We start from the raw sequence: 16,314 nt of genomic DNA, 5'->3' as shown, positions 1-16,314 counted from the left end.
AAGTTATTTGTTTCTTCATATTTACATCTCAGTCTTCTGAACATAAAATAATCCCCTCCAGGCAGTCACAAAACAAATAAGAACTCCTTAGTCTAGTCTCCCTATGCATGTACTCTGGCCATGCCACGCCAAGTAGAATGGCGGATAATTTGGAATTGGATTAATCACTCATTAATTGGACAAACGAAATTGAATGCAAGTAAATGCAAGGTACAGTATTACATTTAGGAAGTAGAAATGTTAGATTTTTAATACATAGTTAGAGGTGTCATATTTGAAAAGAACCCTTTATGACAAGGACTGAGGAGTCCTAGTGTACCTGAAGCCATTAAGGCGGCTAACACGATGTTAGGTTATATAGTGCGAAGTGTTAAGTACAAGTCCAAGGCTTTCATACCTAAGTTTTGTAGTGCACTGGTAAGGCCTCCATTTGGAGTACTGTGTACAGTTTTGGTCTCCAGATTAGAAAACTGACATGGCAAAGATAAAGAAAAATGGCTGATTCGAGGACTGCAAGGTATGAATTGTGAGTAAAGAATGAAGGTTTAGCAAATGGAGATTAAAAGGTGACGTAATTGAAATGTTTAAAACTATGAAGGGAATTAGTATAGTGGATCAAGAGTTTAACAAGAACATGGAAACACAGTTGGTAACTTGCTAAGAGTAAATTGTGCACAAATGGGAAGTTTTTCTTCACAATGAGGACAATGGACAGACACACAGAATAAATTACCAAGTAGTGTTGTGAACAGTATGACTTTAGGGACCATCAGAACTTGAGAAATTGGGTGGGTGGGATTGGCAAGTATTGTTGGGCTGAATGACCTAATGTTTTACTGTAAAAAGTGGTCTGTGGTTAAGACTAGGGATGCAAAGAATATTTGGCCACTGAAAATATTCAAAAAAAAGTTCAAAAATGGCACATTCATAATTTACACAAATTAGTAAAACTTTTGGCAGAATATGAGACTGCGTTTCCACAGCACTGCAGCACTAGCTGTGGATGACACTTTCTGACATCACCTTCCAGTCTTTAGGGAATGAGCGTTGTGTCACATTGCGTTGCATTATGGAGTGCGGTTGCCACCACTGATTTGCTCACAATGAGGAATGTCAGTTGTAGTTATTTTCAGCAGGAAACCACAATGCCTTTGCAAAAGTGGACAAAGGAGGGGAGGAGAAAGGATTATGCTGAGACAAACTGAGTCGTTCCACAAAAGGGTGAGCTCTAGTAATAGTGACCTGTTGGACTTCTGTGCATATGTTATGTGCAGGTTTCAAAGTAATACATCATTGGAAGCCCACAAACAATGTATTATTGGCTCTAAACCAGCAGACTGTGAGAGCACAATCATTCTAGCCAAGGTAAGTTGGCCCAGCTGTTGGTGGCACTCGACCCGATCTCTTATGCTGGTTTATGGAGAACTGAAATTTGGTTCATCTAATTAAGATGCTGTACGTCAAGTGTGTCAAGCTTGGACCCTGGAGGACCGCAGTGGCTGCAGGTTTTTATTCTAGCCATTTTTTTTAATTAGTAGCCAACTACAGCAGCTAATGAACCAGACTTGTTTTGCCTTTAATTTTCTTGCTTTTTAAGATTTGTAACACTTGTTTCATTTTTCTGTAGCCAGCAGCCAAAAATAAGATACAAAATGGGACAGCAGGTTACCCAGCTAACCTGGGGGTCTCAAACTCAGTTCCTCACTTCTTGTTTTTCCGTCCTATAATTAGAAACCTAAACCTAAATTGCAAATATTTTATAGAAACAAAGTATGATGGACACAGAAGTGCAAATTATATCATATTAGCTGTCACATTGTGGCTGGAATGAAAACCTGCAGTCTCTGTGGGCGTCCAGGATTCCTGCTGTTAGCCATCCTTTACTATTTACAAAACTAGATATTATTAGTTTAGTTATGCATTTATGTTTGTTCGGCTCATTTGTTTTCTAAATATGTTCTTTTTAAAAAAAGTTGTTTTCAATAATAATAACTTGCATTTCACTGAAAACCTAAAAATGAAATTGATTTAATTTTAGGCATTTTGCAATGGCAAAAAAAAATAATAATAAAAAGGCATTCAGTATTTGGACAATTGTTTTTGGAAATGTGGCTTTGGCCAGGAATTCCCACGCCAGTGCATCACTAGTTGGAGGCTAACCTTGGAAAGATGCCACTTTTCAAAACTGCTTCTCTGTCAGGACCAAGCGTGACTTGACTGTTTGTATTTTAGTTCTCTTAGTTGAAGCTCCCTGCTGCTGGAGTAATTTCTTTCTTTCTGCTTTGTGTCATTGTTTTCATGCTGTTGCTGTGTGATGATGTAAGTATAGTTTTACTTCCTTGTGATTTTATAAATTGGCTAAAATAAAAGTGCATGTTGCTTTGAAGTTCAAGAATGCATGATGTTCTCAGATCCAACTTTTATTTAAAGGGGAGCCCTATCTATTTAGGCAAATTGAATTGATCAGTGTTTTTTTAAAAAAGCTTTTTTTTTTATCATTTGCCCAATGCCGTAATGAGAGCCCCCTTCAAATGGAAGTCTGCTGGCAAGAGCATTTTGATATTAATCCCGTTAAAGTGAGGAACATGAAGATCTGAACAGCAGTTGTTTGCTAATTGAGAACTTTGTCTTTGTAACTGACACAGGCTCTGGCCTCAAGCCCCCCGACCTTGGATTAGAATAAGTGAGTTCCATATTTGATCAATAGATTTTTGTCTGAAAGAAGCAGCCGTCAGTGATGACAGCTTAAATTCAGAGATCAGACACTCCTATAGTGTAAAGTACAGGTGTAAAACCACACACATGCGCAGTAACAGTTCTGGGAAGTGAGGAAGGCCCGGTATTGTGCTGCGACTCTCAAAGGTCTGCTTCAGCTTTTTAAGGCTGAGTGTGGCTCACAAGGCAGCCTTCTGTTCTCATCAACAATTTGGTGTTTTGAACAAGTTCTAAAATCAGAAGCAAGTTTTTGTTTCTCTTTTCAGGTCACTCATTGATTATTTTTCGCTAGTAGGTTTTGTTGTGTTGAATTTTGCCAATTGTGTTTTTCATTTTATTTTACTATATCATTAAGTGAGTAGTTTAAATTTCCCATCTTGCTTATAAACTGGGTTCATTTTCTTCATTTTGATCGTCATTTTTTCCACAGGAGTAGCATGGAAGGGAGCCCCTTGGCCTCTTACTTGTTATCCTTGTCCACTTGCATCCATCAACATCTTGCTTGTTTTTGTTGTGTTCATTTGGAAAGGACAATGCAAGCAGATGACTAGCCTAAGGTGATCTTAACTTGTTGGACCTGTCGAGGTTCCTCAGATTTTACCAGTCACAAGTATGCTATTGTGTGTGGTGGATGGATAATGCGTCTGTCATCAGTAAGTCCTTGATATTCATTCTAATGGTCATATGCCACCGTCTCCTGGATTTGATTCCACCACACTTTGTTCACTTAATTGCACTGGAAGAGCTTCATTTATCATTCATTCAGTTGTCCTCCTACTAAAGCTTCAAGCATGTGCTTTGGTGTGTGAATGTCTAATTTGAATTCTATGAATTTGTATAAATTTGTTTTTATCTGCTTTTTTACTTTACAAAATACATATTCAGCAACACGCTGTGTATATGAATCTGTCCAGTTCCATACCAGTATCACAAACATTATGCATTTTATACAGTCTAAACATTGTAAATGTACTACTAGTGCTACTAACCTTAGCAGCCTTGCAAAAAATACAGTTAAGCTTTACAGTTAAGTAGATGCAATGGTTTGTATATAAAAACATGTAAACACATTAATAAGTGTGTACTGTCTGTTATCTGATCGTTATATCTCCATCCATCTGTGTTTTTACACTTGCCTGCTCCGTTAAGGCCATACTGAAGCAGAGTTAGCAGAAGATCTCCCCTGGATGAAGAGTGAATCCTGCAAAGGCAGACACCATTTTAAAGGCTGTAGGTTTGTCTATACATGTGAACATAGGAAGAACATGCACATTCTACACATAAGGCCGCTCAGCCTGTAGTCGGCACCTAAAAGCGGCATCAGCCTGCCACACCATTGCTAGTTAACACAAACATAAATTAAAGAGTTTAATCAGAGTTGGAAATGCTATTCAGAATGCCAGAAGTACATTTTATGTAATTTTACATTTCACTTCTCTTATGAAAAGTGAGGAACTGACGTGGTGCCACTGAATGGCTAGTGTCGGCTGTTAATCAGATTCAGTTGTGCGCCCTTTGTGTCATGAATCCTGTACACCAAAAAGGTTAAGAAACACTGGCGTGAAGTGCCAAGTGCGATCATCAGAGCTGTTTGGTGAGCTGAATCCGATTATCAGTGCCAGGGGTGTTCTTGTCCCACTTGTTAAATCAGGCGTGATTATCAAAGAGGAAGGGTGGTTGTTGGACAGTCCCCCTGGCATATTGAGCAAGCACAATTATCTGAGCACTTGGGTTCTTGGATCCTTGCAGGATTGTCAAAGCAGGTTTGTCATCCTCCCCCTAACGCAGTCATTGGAGCAGTGACCTGCCACCACCGTAAACAGTAGCAGCTCATTGGAAAAACGCCGCTGTACACAGTAAGCAGACTGGCCCGTCGTTTTTAAATTCTGTGTGCTGTAAACAGCAGTGTGTGTGTGTTTTTGTTGTTCACTCCAGCTCATTTGGAGAGCTGCACCCCCTATGTTTTGCAAGTTGCCACTTAGAGCTCCTAATCTCATTTGCTTCTTCTGTTTTCATGTAGCAGGTTAGTCAGGGTCACGGTGCAGCATCGAGCACCACCTAGACACTCTGCTTGCGTGAAATTTGTTTCACTTCCAGATGATGTGACTTCCATATGCGGTTTGTTTTTCTTCGTTTTTACATGGACTTTAGTTTCCTTTCACAGTGCAGTATAATACTGTTAGCTTGATTTGAGACGCGAGTGTGTCGGTGGTGAACTTACAGTTTAAAAAACAAAAAACTTTAAAATGAATGAGTGGATAGGCAGGCCAGAATGATACATAGAAGGCTTCATGAGTCCATCCGTGCCTACCAAGTGCTTCATGTCGAGTGAGGTGCAAAACTGCATTTAAAAATGATGTAGGCCAGTGTGGAGAATGCATTGCTTGAGGATGTTGAAGTTTACCACAACTTCACCTTGACTCCTTCAACATTTCCGATGTTCTGATAAACCGATGCAACTTGAAAACCCGAAGGGTGACTTGAGCATTCCTAGTTTTCAGACTCTTTCTCTGTAGTTTAGCATTCATTTGCTCAGAGGCTGATGCGCTTGCTGTTTCCTGAGCAGCTCTTCTTTTCTCCATCCTAGTGGCCCGCTACTTCTCTTCTTTTGTCGCCATCTTTTCATGTTAAAACTGATTTAAGTCAGTGTTTGTGTTGCAATTACCGTATTTTTTTGCTTCCTTAACACGCAGCTGACCATTAGACACACCTAGGTTTAGAGGAGGAAAACGAGAAACACAATATTCTGAAACAGATGGTGTACTAATATACGGTGCATCCAGAAAGTATTCACAGCGCATCACTTTTTCTACATTTTGTTATGTTACAGCCTTATTCCAAAATGGATTAAATTCATTTTTTTCTCAGAATTCTACACACAACACCCCATAATGACAACGTGAAAAATGTTTACTTGAGGTTTTTGCATATTTATTAAAATAAAAAAATTTAGAAAGCACATGTACGTAAGTATTCACAGCCTTTGCCATCCTGGTGCATCCTGTTTCCCCTGATCATCCTTGAGATGTTTCTGCAGCTTAATTGGAGTCCACTTGTGGTAAATTCAGTGGATTGGACATGATTTGGAAAGGCACACACCTGTCTATAGAAGGTCCCACAGTTGACAGTTCATGTCGGAGCACAAACCAAGCATGAAGGCAAAGGAATTGTCTGTAGACCTCCGAGACAGGATTGTCTCGAGGCACAAATCTGGGGAAGGTTACAGAAACATTATACTGCTTTGAAGGTCCCAATGAGCACAGTGGCCTCCATCATCTGTAAGTGGAAGACGTTCAAAACCACCAGGACTCTTCCTAGAGCTGGCTGGCCATCTAAACTGAGCGATCAGAGGAGAAGGGCCTTAGTCAGGGAGGTGACCAAGAACCCGATGGTCACTCTGTCAGAGCTCCAGAGGTCCTCTGTGGAGAGAGGAGAACCTTCCAGAAGGACAACCATCTCTGCAGCAATCCACCAATCAGGCCTGCATGGTAGAGTGGCCAGACAGAAGCCACTCCTTAGTAAAAGACACATGGCAGTTTGCTAAAAGGCACCTGAAGGACTCTCAGACCATGGTCTGATGAGACAAAGATTGAACTCCTTGGTGTGAATGCCAGGCATCATGTTCAGAGGAAAAAAGGCACCTCTCATCACCAGGCCAATGCCATCCCTACAGTGAAGCATGGTGGTGGCAGCATCATGCTGTGGGGATGTTTTTCAGCGGCAGAAACTGGGAGACTAGTCAGTATAAAGGGAAAGATGACTGCAGCAATGTACAGAGACATCCTGGATGAAGACCTGCTCCAGAGCGCTCTTGACCTCAGACTGGGGCGATGGTTCATCTTTCAGCAGGACAACGACCCTAAGCACACAGCCAAGATATCTGTGAACTCTGTGAATGTCCTTGAGTGACACAGCCAGAGCCCAGACTTGAATCCGATTGAACATCTCTGGAGAGATCTTAAAATGGCTGTGTACCAATGCTTCCCATCCGACCTGATGGAGCTTGAGAGGCGCTGCAAAGAGGAATGGGCGAAACTGGCCAAGGATAGGTGTGCCAAGCTTGTGTCATCATATTCAAAAAGACTTGAGGCTGTAATTGCTGCCAAAGGTGCATCGACAAAGTATTGAGCAAAGGCTGTGAATACTTATGTACATGCGATTTCTCAGTGTTTTTATTTTAATAAATTTGTAAAAACCTCAATTAGACTTTTTTCACGTTGTCATTATGGGGTGTTGTGTGTAGAATTCTGAGACAAAAATGAATTTAATCCATTTTGGAATAAGGCTGCAACTTAACAAAATGTGGAAAAAGTGATGCACTGTGAATACTTTCTGGATGCACTGTATTTAATAAAATATATCAGAATAATATTTCAACCATGTAAAGTCAACAGCAGTATTAAGGACCATCATCACTGTCATTAACTCTTTTTGGGCTATTTTTTTTTTTTTGTCTTTTCTCCCAGGGCTGAATATTTTTCCAAAAACTTAACTTTTTTAAAAAAAAATGCAAAGCAATGGTATAACATATGATCAAAAAAATATTTCTTTTTGACAAATGTTACTGTCTTGCATGTTGTATGAGCCTGCCTACTATGATTTCCCATACACATCACAAACATGTTACACAGCAAAGTCTGATCTCACTCAAAGCAGCCACATTGCCCTGCTTACAATACGTGTTGCACTGGTGCCTCCTTTTCAATTGTTTGTTGCTGCACACAACACAGTCAGGTTTGTATTTTTTGTCCTCATATGTTGCAGGAAAGTCACCCGTTTGACATTGTGCCATGCCAATGCCACCAAGTTATCCGCCCGCATGAAAACCGTATTGTCGCCACTTTTCAGCTCCAGCCTGTCTGACTTCAACTGTGACAGCATGTGTCTCCTGCTCACCCTCACCGTGCCACAAGCTCCAGCTCCCCTGCTCTGTAGCTCCATGAACAATTCTGAGCATGTATAAAAATTGTCCGAGTACACAACATGACCCAAAGTTTATAGCCCTGAGGCAGCTCCAGCACAACCTGACTTGTCAAGGGACAGTTCTCTGGGGTTATAGACTGGCTCACCCCTTGGGATTTGCTTCCGGTTATCACAGAAGTAAATAAAACTTTGCAGCAGTACGTACCTGTCATCACGCAGCATAACCTGTCCAAAGCCACCAGGGGACAAAGCACATTTGAACCAGTGCTCCCTGAAGTTATATCTATTTGTAATGCCACAAAGTCCAGCATCTCATCTCGTCTTTTGTTGTGGGTTTGCACTTTGAAAAACGAGAATGCGGTACAAGTGCAGCCCGAGATTCAAAAAATTGCTCTGCATACCTGTTTGTCTCGTCTGACAGTAGCTGAAAGGCAGCATCAGGAAAGGACAGCCTTAAGTAGTTAAGTGGCTGTTAATCTGTCGAGTCCAACAGCAAGCCATGCCATCTTGTGAAGTCCGGTAGCCAGTTTGGCTCCCATGGATCAATGTCTGGGTACTCCTCCCACACGAACCTTGCCGTAAGTGCATCGGCCGCATGAATGCGCTCAGCTGGGGTGGCATCGGCTGGTGTCCGATCAGCTGATGCCAGTTCCTAACTCCCTTGCTCGATCTCCTGATCACTCTCCACAAAATCAGATTCTGAAAAATCACAGTCCGACTCGGCGATAATGAGCAAAACCTCGTCTGCCGAGTATTTTGTTTTCTGGCATCTTGTTCGATGCCATCTTGCCTTTGTTTACATTTCATAACTTAAGCACACACAAGGATTAGATGCCAAGTGAAGAAGTCTAACATTCCTCCAAGCAGAGAGGGAATGCCTGTAGCATAACAGTGGATTTTGTCGCCATTAACAGCTGATTGTCGCCCTCTATCCCTGGATGTCGACTTTTGTCAGGTAATACACATCACAGTCTGTGACGCAATATTTGCTCCATAAGATGCACAGACATTTCCACCCTTCTTTTGGGAAAAAAAGTGTGTCTTATGAAGCAAAAAATACGGTACTTGGTGCGTTTTCCTTAATTTTTCACTTAAGCTGGCACTTGAGGCAGATTAAAGACTTAGGAATGATTTAAGATATAAAGAGGTAGGAGAAGTGACGGCGAAGGTGGTAGGGAAGAGAATGGCGCCCGTCCACATGCGCCACAAGGCTGCCCTGCCGGCTACTGCTGAGAATTGATTCTACAATAAAATAAAAAACAAAAGGTATAACCTTGGAGGTCAATCATCACCCTGAAAGCGAATAGTAGACGTCATGTAGTAAATGTGTATCAAATATCAGGTCAATAGGTCAAATGGTTTGCGAGCTACAGGTGATTTAAAATTCTGGACAGACAAATGGACAGCCACGGTAGCGTATTATATAAGAATATATAGGAAAATGTGTGTGTGTGTAGCACATTGGGGGTTGTACGTTAATGGCCTCTTTTTCTACGGAGGCCTCCCTTTCTACTGTTTCACATTTTTCCATTGCATGAAGGAACACTGATGTCAGCAAACAGAAATCCTTGTATTCTGACCGTGTTCTGATTTTCAAACCTGTAAATGTAGCTCTGTTTCAACCTGGAGTGGGTGCAATCAGTTCAGTGCCACCCACCAGTGAGTGAGAGAGAACTGGACCGAGCTGCAAAGATCTGAGTTGGAATTTCTAACCTAGTTCTTCAGACATATATATATTTTTTTATCAATACATGTTTTTGGCTAACCAGTTTATACCTGGTGTGAAATATTATACAGTTGGCTAAATCGAGGTTAGCAATAGTTAAGACCTCTCTAAGGGTGTTCTGTGTCCCCAGTGGGTATCCATACTCGCACCCCCTAACGACATCGATGGTTACTTCTGCAGCACTGTGTGTTACGTTCAGCATTAACTTTTGAGCTGGGAGGTTTTTGGTTCCTTTTCCAAGCCCCCTGTGTATTTGACGGCATTTAGAATTTTGACCCTAAAAATAATTTCAGGGATCCTAAGAGCAAAATTCACAAGTCTGAAATGTGGTCTTACAGTGGGATGATGGGATTTGTCAAGAGAGACTGCAGCTACAGCCATGAAAATTGAAGTGTGTTTCTTTATTTTATGTGTAGTTGGATTTCTTGATTTTGAATACATGTCACAATAAATGCCTACAGATCTTTACACAAAATGCAGTGTTAAATAAACGGAACCAGTGTAAGCCTATAATGCAACTTCTTAATTGCTAATTACAGTAATATTTAATAAGGTTATCCAGCACATGCAAAGGTAACTGCTCTCACAAACAGTGGATCAAAGTTAATTGATTATTAGATTCTGCTGACCGAGTACAGCCAGCCCAACCTCACCAAATACTGACCTGAGAGAGGAGAGGGAAGCGGGCACCACAAGGTTTCTCTAAAAGCACTAGGCCCTTATCAAGAAATTACACGTGATGAGGAAAAAAGTTGATGAAACTAAGCAATCAGGAAATTGTCACAAAGCCATTCTGTGACCCGTGTATAGCATCACCTTACAGTGACAGTCACTTTTCCTGTCTGCCAGATTTACCCCAAGGGCACAGCAACAACTCGTTCAAGCAGTCACAGAGTACCCCAGAAAAACATCCAAAGGACTGCAGGCCTCTCTGGTCTCCTGCTAAGCCATGGCACATTTCACGGCTTTTCCAGCAATTTTCAGTTGTAGCTTTCATTTCCATCATTTAACGAGTCCGGGGAGCCATCACACAGTCTGACAATCCCATCAACTCACTCAAAGGGCTCTGATTTGGCCTTTAGTTGTAGGGGCAGCTCTGCGTGTGCATGAGAGCTGTCAACCAATGAGAACGCAGTTAGAAGTGAAATTCTTTGACACTGTGTACCCAATTATTAGGCAAGTTGTATTTTTGAGGATTCATTTTAATATGGAACAAATACAGTGCTATCAGTCAATCCAAAATGTTAATACACCTGAATGTTTTATGTGAGGAAATGGTGAGTGTGAACATTCTCAGGGGAATACATACAGTGGTGTGAAAAACTATTTGTCCCCTTCCTGATTTGTTATTCTTTTGCATGTTTGTCACACAAAATGTTTCTGATCATCAAACACATTTAACCATTAGTCAAATATAACACGCGTAAACCACTCTGTGGTGTGAGAGTTCTGTCCAGCCTCAGGACCTGGAAGGTGTATTGTTAGTGAAGGGACCATGAGGTCTGCTCTCTACTGGACTCTTTGGTCATCTGCCTGTGGCCTGATGCAGCAGGACAAGAGCCTCACATATGCGGTTCATGCTTCCAAACCTACTTGTAGTATATGTCTGAATTAAAGGAACTCTGCAAAAAAAGAGGGACCTAAAACCCCTCCGCTGCTTTGTGAAACACTGAACCAAATAAGGGGAAGTTGAGATTTTTGCTGCATTCAAGTATTGAAGCAATGGGCGCCATTCCCTTCTCACATGGGTAATGGGGGCATTAGATACCGTAGTTTGATTCCTTGGATGAAGATGTTTTCAATCTGAATTGTGTGTTCACTCAGGCTCTCTTCCTCTACTTAATTGCGTTTTGTAAAAGAACATTAGGAAGGAGTCAAATACGTTTTTCATCTTGTATTGAAATCGATTTCTCTTGGGTTTTTTTTTTTTTATTATATATGAATAAACAAAATCGGGGTGATGAGGATGAAATAGAAAGTGACCATCAGGAGACCTTTTGGTATCCCAGGCTACAGCTTTGAGCGCCATGATAGTTACTTGCTTCATCTTCAGGAAAGAGCCACACTGGCCTCTAATGACCATTGTGCTGGCATTTAAAAGGGCACCTGTGCTCATGTGATACTTAATTTGTCATTCGAAAAACAAAAGGCATGTTGCTGTATAAAAGAACACAAAGACTGAAAACATTCTTGTAATGGCAACGCCTGATTTCTGTCATTGCAAAGATCGAGTTAGTCCAAGACGACCCTGCGTGCGTTCATTTATACTTGAGTTTCACTGGCATGTAGCGCAGTGGTGGTGCGTCTCCCGGAGTATAGTATTGTTGAAGACCACCAGGCCGGCTGCTACGATTAACCCTTAGGGAACAGCAGTTAGTAGTAATAATAATGTTTGAGTGGTCATGAGACATCGCTCAAGTTAAAAGGAGCACTTTGTGTAAAACTGTTCACTGCAGGCACAATTACAGTACGTGGTAACGGGGATGCAGAACTGCCTGAAAGGTGCGGGCCACAGAGCTGGCAGGGTCCAATTGATCTTTTCATGTTTACTTTATTCTTCCATAATGTACCCATGAATTTCATTTTTTGCTTGTTTTTTTATTTTTTTTTTTATTTTAAAGCTTCGGTGGGTGTTCGATGGATGATCGGAGTAACAGAAATTGACAAGGGCTCCAACTATGGCAACAACGACGGGAAAAAGGACTCAGCTGGATCACCGGAGACCCAAAGGGACCAATGAAAGGGCGAGTGGCAGTAGCGGTCCTCCATCCACAAGAAGCTGCTTAGCGCTGGAAGAAGTGCAGTTGTGCAACAAACTTCCAAAAGGAGATTGTGTTGGATTTTATTTGCCTCGCCCACCCCCCTAACTTCCCCCCACCCCAACCAAAATGGACATTTCTAATAGTGCAGTCTGCTAGTGTCATCTCAGGATTTGTCACCACTCAAGAACAACTGGACAGGTTCGGCTCCATTTCTTCCCTTAGGAAGGACGCTCTGCTTAAATGACCAGGAATCATTTGTGATTGGAGAAAAGTCAACCAAACCAAACAAAGAGTGTTCAGTGTATTTTCAGGGCACTGTGTTTGTTTACTTGACACAATGATTAAAATCATGACGTGCGTAAAAGACGCGTCAGACTCGAGCTTCAGCTGACTGAGGAGCACAAGCTGGCTGCTGTTAGTTTCAACTCACTACATACGGTCTGAGCACAAACTCCAAAGGCTGTAAGACATCGCTTGCAAATTGAAGTCGCCACAAACAAAGCCAATCAATTCAACAGCCACATCTTGCGTAGTTTTATTTTGTTGTAAAAGTTTTTTATTTTACCTAACTGATGCCAAGTACAAGTTTGGTTAAACAGAAAATGATTTGGTGAAAAAGTCATTGCTGTTAATGGAACTGGTGCATTTTACCACTAAAAGGTATTTTGTTTTCTAGGTCTGCTTTTCGTTTATTTTTTTTACCTTTACTGTTCACTTTGCGCATGCATATATATATATATATATACATATATATATTAGGTACAGTACCATAACAAATAGGATGATGGGACAACAAGCCCCCAAGTCTTACTTGCCACGGGCTGTTTGACTTGAGAGGTGTGCGCAGTGAGCTGGCACTATCAAATGGATACCCGTTGTTACTGTTCAAACTGCCTCGTTGCCTTTAGCCAAGGTAAAGCCACCACAAGGTGGGCCGGCCGGCGCTGTACTCCCGCACTTGCAGCTGATGTAGCATTAAATGAGTAGCGTTTTTCTAGGGAATTCAAATTACTGCTGAATGCTCACACCACCAAGTGTTTTACTCTCTTTAGTATTGTTTGTGATTCAATATTTAAATTAGCATTTCTACCCCTTTAGGATTTTAACTAAACTCGTAAGTATTAAAAACACTGATGTGCTTTTAGGGGAACATTAAATAAAAATATGGTTGGATACTTTTATATACGGTCTCTGTTCTGATCAGATACATTGGTGTCTGAGTCGACACTTGAGTGTCCTTTTGGCCCAGCTGTTACTCCCTCTACCTCGCCGCTCCAGAGACCCTGATGTATACCCGTGTGGTCCCCCAGGTGTCCCCTCACATCATCTCACAAATGTGCAGGTTGGGCCTTAGGGGGGCTCTAAAGTGGCAGTCAGAGTTGGTGTGTGCTGTTTATGGGGGTGAGAGGGGGTCATCAAATCGACTGGCAGCTTTCTGAGATCATTTGTTAGCTGCCTGTTGGCTATGCGTTGCCTTCACTTTTTCGTTAATGGGTTTATTTATATACTGCATAGCAAATACATGTTTAAAAAATAATAATAAATTCATGTAATATGTGCCAGCCACCCTGAACCTTTTCACTGTCGTAAGTTTCTTTAATACAATAATACTTTAAAATGTAATATACAACAAAAGTGGTTGGTTACAAATGGAAAAAGTGTTTGTTGCAAGAATGACTTGATTGATGTTTGACCTGACATTATCTACAATTGTTCATATAAAGAATCAGTATAAAGTTTTCTGTTCATATTATTTATATACTAAAACCATGTAAACGTATACAATGACTACTTCAGGTATCTGTGAAATTGTTGGTGTATTTCCGATAATGTTATTAATTTGGCAGACAGCAAGTAACAAATTCAAGGTGCATATAAAGTATGCGAGGGATTAGGAAGCAAAAGGACAAAATGTACTTGAAATGTTAAACGAGGTTTATGTTTTAGTCTCTGATGCCTTCAACACGTAAAAAACACACACACACACAGAGTGTAAATACGGCTTTGCTTGCAGTGTGTTATGGTAACACTTCCATTGGCTTACCCAAACCTGACTGCAGAGACTGGCACTGTAAACATTTTCTAACAATTGTATGTTTTGTTTTTTTTTTTTCCCCCCCAAGGGTATCCAGTAAAAGGAAATAAAGCAGTAAAATTCACACAATCCAAATTGTATACGTAGTGAGCCTCGCACAACAATGGATACCTCGATTACAAAAACCGTCTTGGGCGATGATGTTAGGGTACTGACAGGTTTGCTTGCCTCTAAAGCTGTCTGCCCACCATCTGGCGGGTGCTAGTGGAGGATTCTGAAGGAATGCGAATGTTCTGGGTAGCTGGCTGATGAGAAGGTGAGCATACGCCAGTAGCCGTGTACGCAATGAAAGGCCATTCACATTCACTCAGAGCGTCCGTCCACCAACACCATCCCGTGTTTTCATCTCATATGAACTATTTATATAATCTCATTCTTCTATTTACATTGTAAGAAAGGAAAGAAAAGGCAGCAAGTCCAGCATTAGGTCGCCAGAACACAAGTCTGCTCTAATCCTGCTTTTTTAATCTTGGCAGATGTTTTGTTTATGAACATTAAATTCTGATCCATCGTGTTCTTTTCATCTCTTTGGTTGGTTTGACAGTGAAGTCAAAGAGTATTTAACTACGTTAACAGTGGTGAGCCACTGAAACTGCTGGGCTGAATGAATGCCTGGTATTCCTAGCGACTCGCTTCTCTTATTAAGGCGCTATATTGTTAATAAATGGGGCTGTAGATTAGCTCCGTTTGACTCCTTATGCTGTCATCAGGACAGGGACAGCATGACATTTACATGAGTTCTGTACAGCATAGGCCATCCAAACGTGTCATTAGACCACTTTAATATGAAAATAAAATAAGAACAGAAGGTATGGAAAATCATGCAACTTTAGCTCAAGCAGTAAGAGAAATGTACACATTTAATGAGTAGCACAACAAATAACAGCAAACCAACCTTGAAGATAACAGAGACGTCAGAAGTGCCGCGGGGTGGTGCGACTGCTCTCTGGGCTCCACTCCTAATAAGCTGACTGCGACATGTTTATTGCACATTACATTTTTGGGGGGTTATATGTGTACTGTATATGTACGCGTAAATATGCTGATAACAAAAGAAAACGTGACCAACTATTGGCACAATTGCATAACTTTAGACATTTGAAACTGAATGAAGTACAAAATACCTTAATGATACAAGCAAGACAGTTATTGCACACTTGACCAACATCAAACAGACATTAGAGAAAATGCCCCTTCATAGTTTTCTGGCTTTTAAAATCATGAAACTGGAAATCTGCAGTTTAAAACCTTCCTTATTACACATTCCAGCAGTCTGCATGGCCTTTCACAAAATATAAAAGACAGGGCAGAGGTTGGCCAGTACAGAAAAGTAAAAAATATAAAATGTTATTTTGCATTTAAAAAAAAAATATATCAGTCTTGGCAGGACAAACTCACTGAAACTGGCAAACTGTTTACAGATGTCAATGCATTGTTAAAAACAGGTATTGCAATATAAAAGAAAACGTAAAACAATCAAAACATTACAAATGTTGAGTGGGCTTTTGTCTCCCAGCTTTTCCTGCTCATCTCTGAGAGGACAGACAACAAAAATGTGGACCCACCTGCACACAGCGGGCACGGGAGGGGGGGCACTTCTCACTGTGTGCATAGCGGGTAGAATGGACAATATGGTGTGGAGTATTGAGCCCGACTCCCCTTACGCGTTCACAATTGCAGTGCCTCTCATTGGCTTACTAGCCTGGTAAAGTGAAGGGACAGGCGCACTGCCCGATGTGCCAGGTGCTCTTTCAGGTGACTGACAGATATTTCTAGATACACAAAACACTTGAACATCAAGAGACATCCCATCTGTACAAACTGGAAGAGCACTTGATGCGTTCTGAACATTCTGTGGTGCACCTCAACAAGGACGGGACAAACCCCACCATACCACAGCAGCTCAAAGCATAGCAAAGGCAGAATTGTGCAAGTGCCACACACAGAGGGGTGAGGGGAGAAAAATAATACAGAAGGAATCAACACTTTCCAACATTTTTCTTATCCCAGAGTGTAGTTTTGAAATAACAGGCTCACCTTTAATTAAAAAAAAAAAAAAAAACACCCCGTACTTATTATATGTTTACAATACA

General features: G+C 41.1%; 1 protein-coding gene across 1 annotated transcript in view; it reads left to right on the top strand.

The window, feature by feature from the left end:
• Positions 1-13,862, top strand: part of agpat4 (1-acylglycerol-3-phosphate O-acyltransferase 4 (lysophosphatidic acid acyltransferase, delta)) — a 73,131-nt gene extending 59,269 nt beyond the window's left edge. The window contains exon 9 of the mRNA XM_039738905.1: positions 11,986-13,862. Coding sequence (XP_039594839.1) covers positions 11,986-12,104 — 119 coding nt within the window. The 3' untranslated portion in view covers positions 12,105-13,862. The remainder of the gene's footprint in view (positions 1-11,985) is intronic.
• Positions 13,863-16,314: the final 2,452 nt, after the last annotated feature.

The sequence above is a fragment of the Polypterus senegalus genome, chromosome 16, assembly GCF_016835505.1.
Source record: "Polypterus senegalus isolate Bchr_013 chromosome 16, ASM1683550v1, whole genome shotgun sequence".
Taxonomy (NCBI): Eukaryota; Metazoa; Chordata; class Cladistia; order Polypteriformes; family Polypteridae; genus Polypterus; species Polypterus senegalus.
This window is presented reverse-complemented; position numbering and strand designations above follow the sequence as displayed.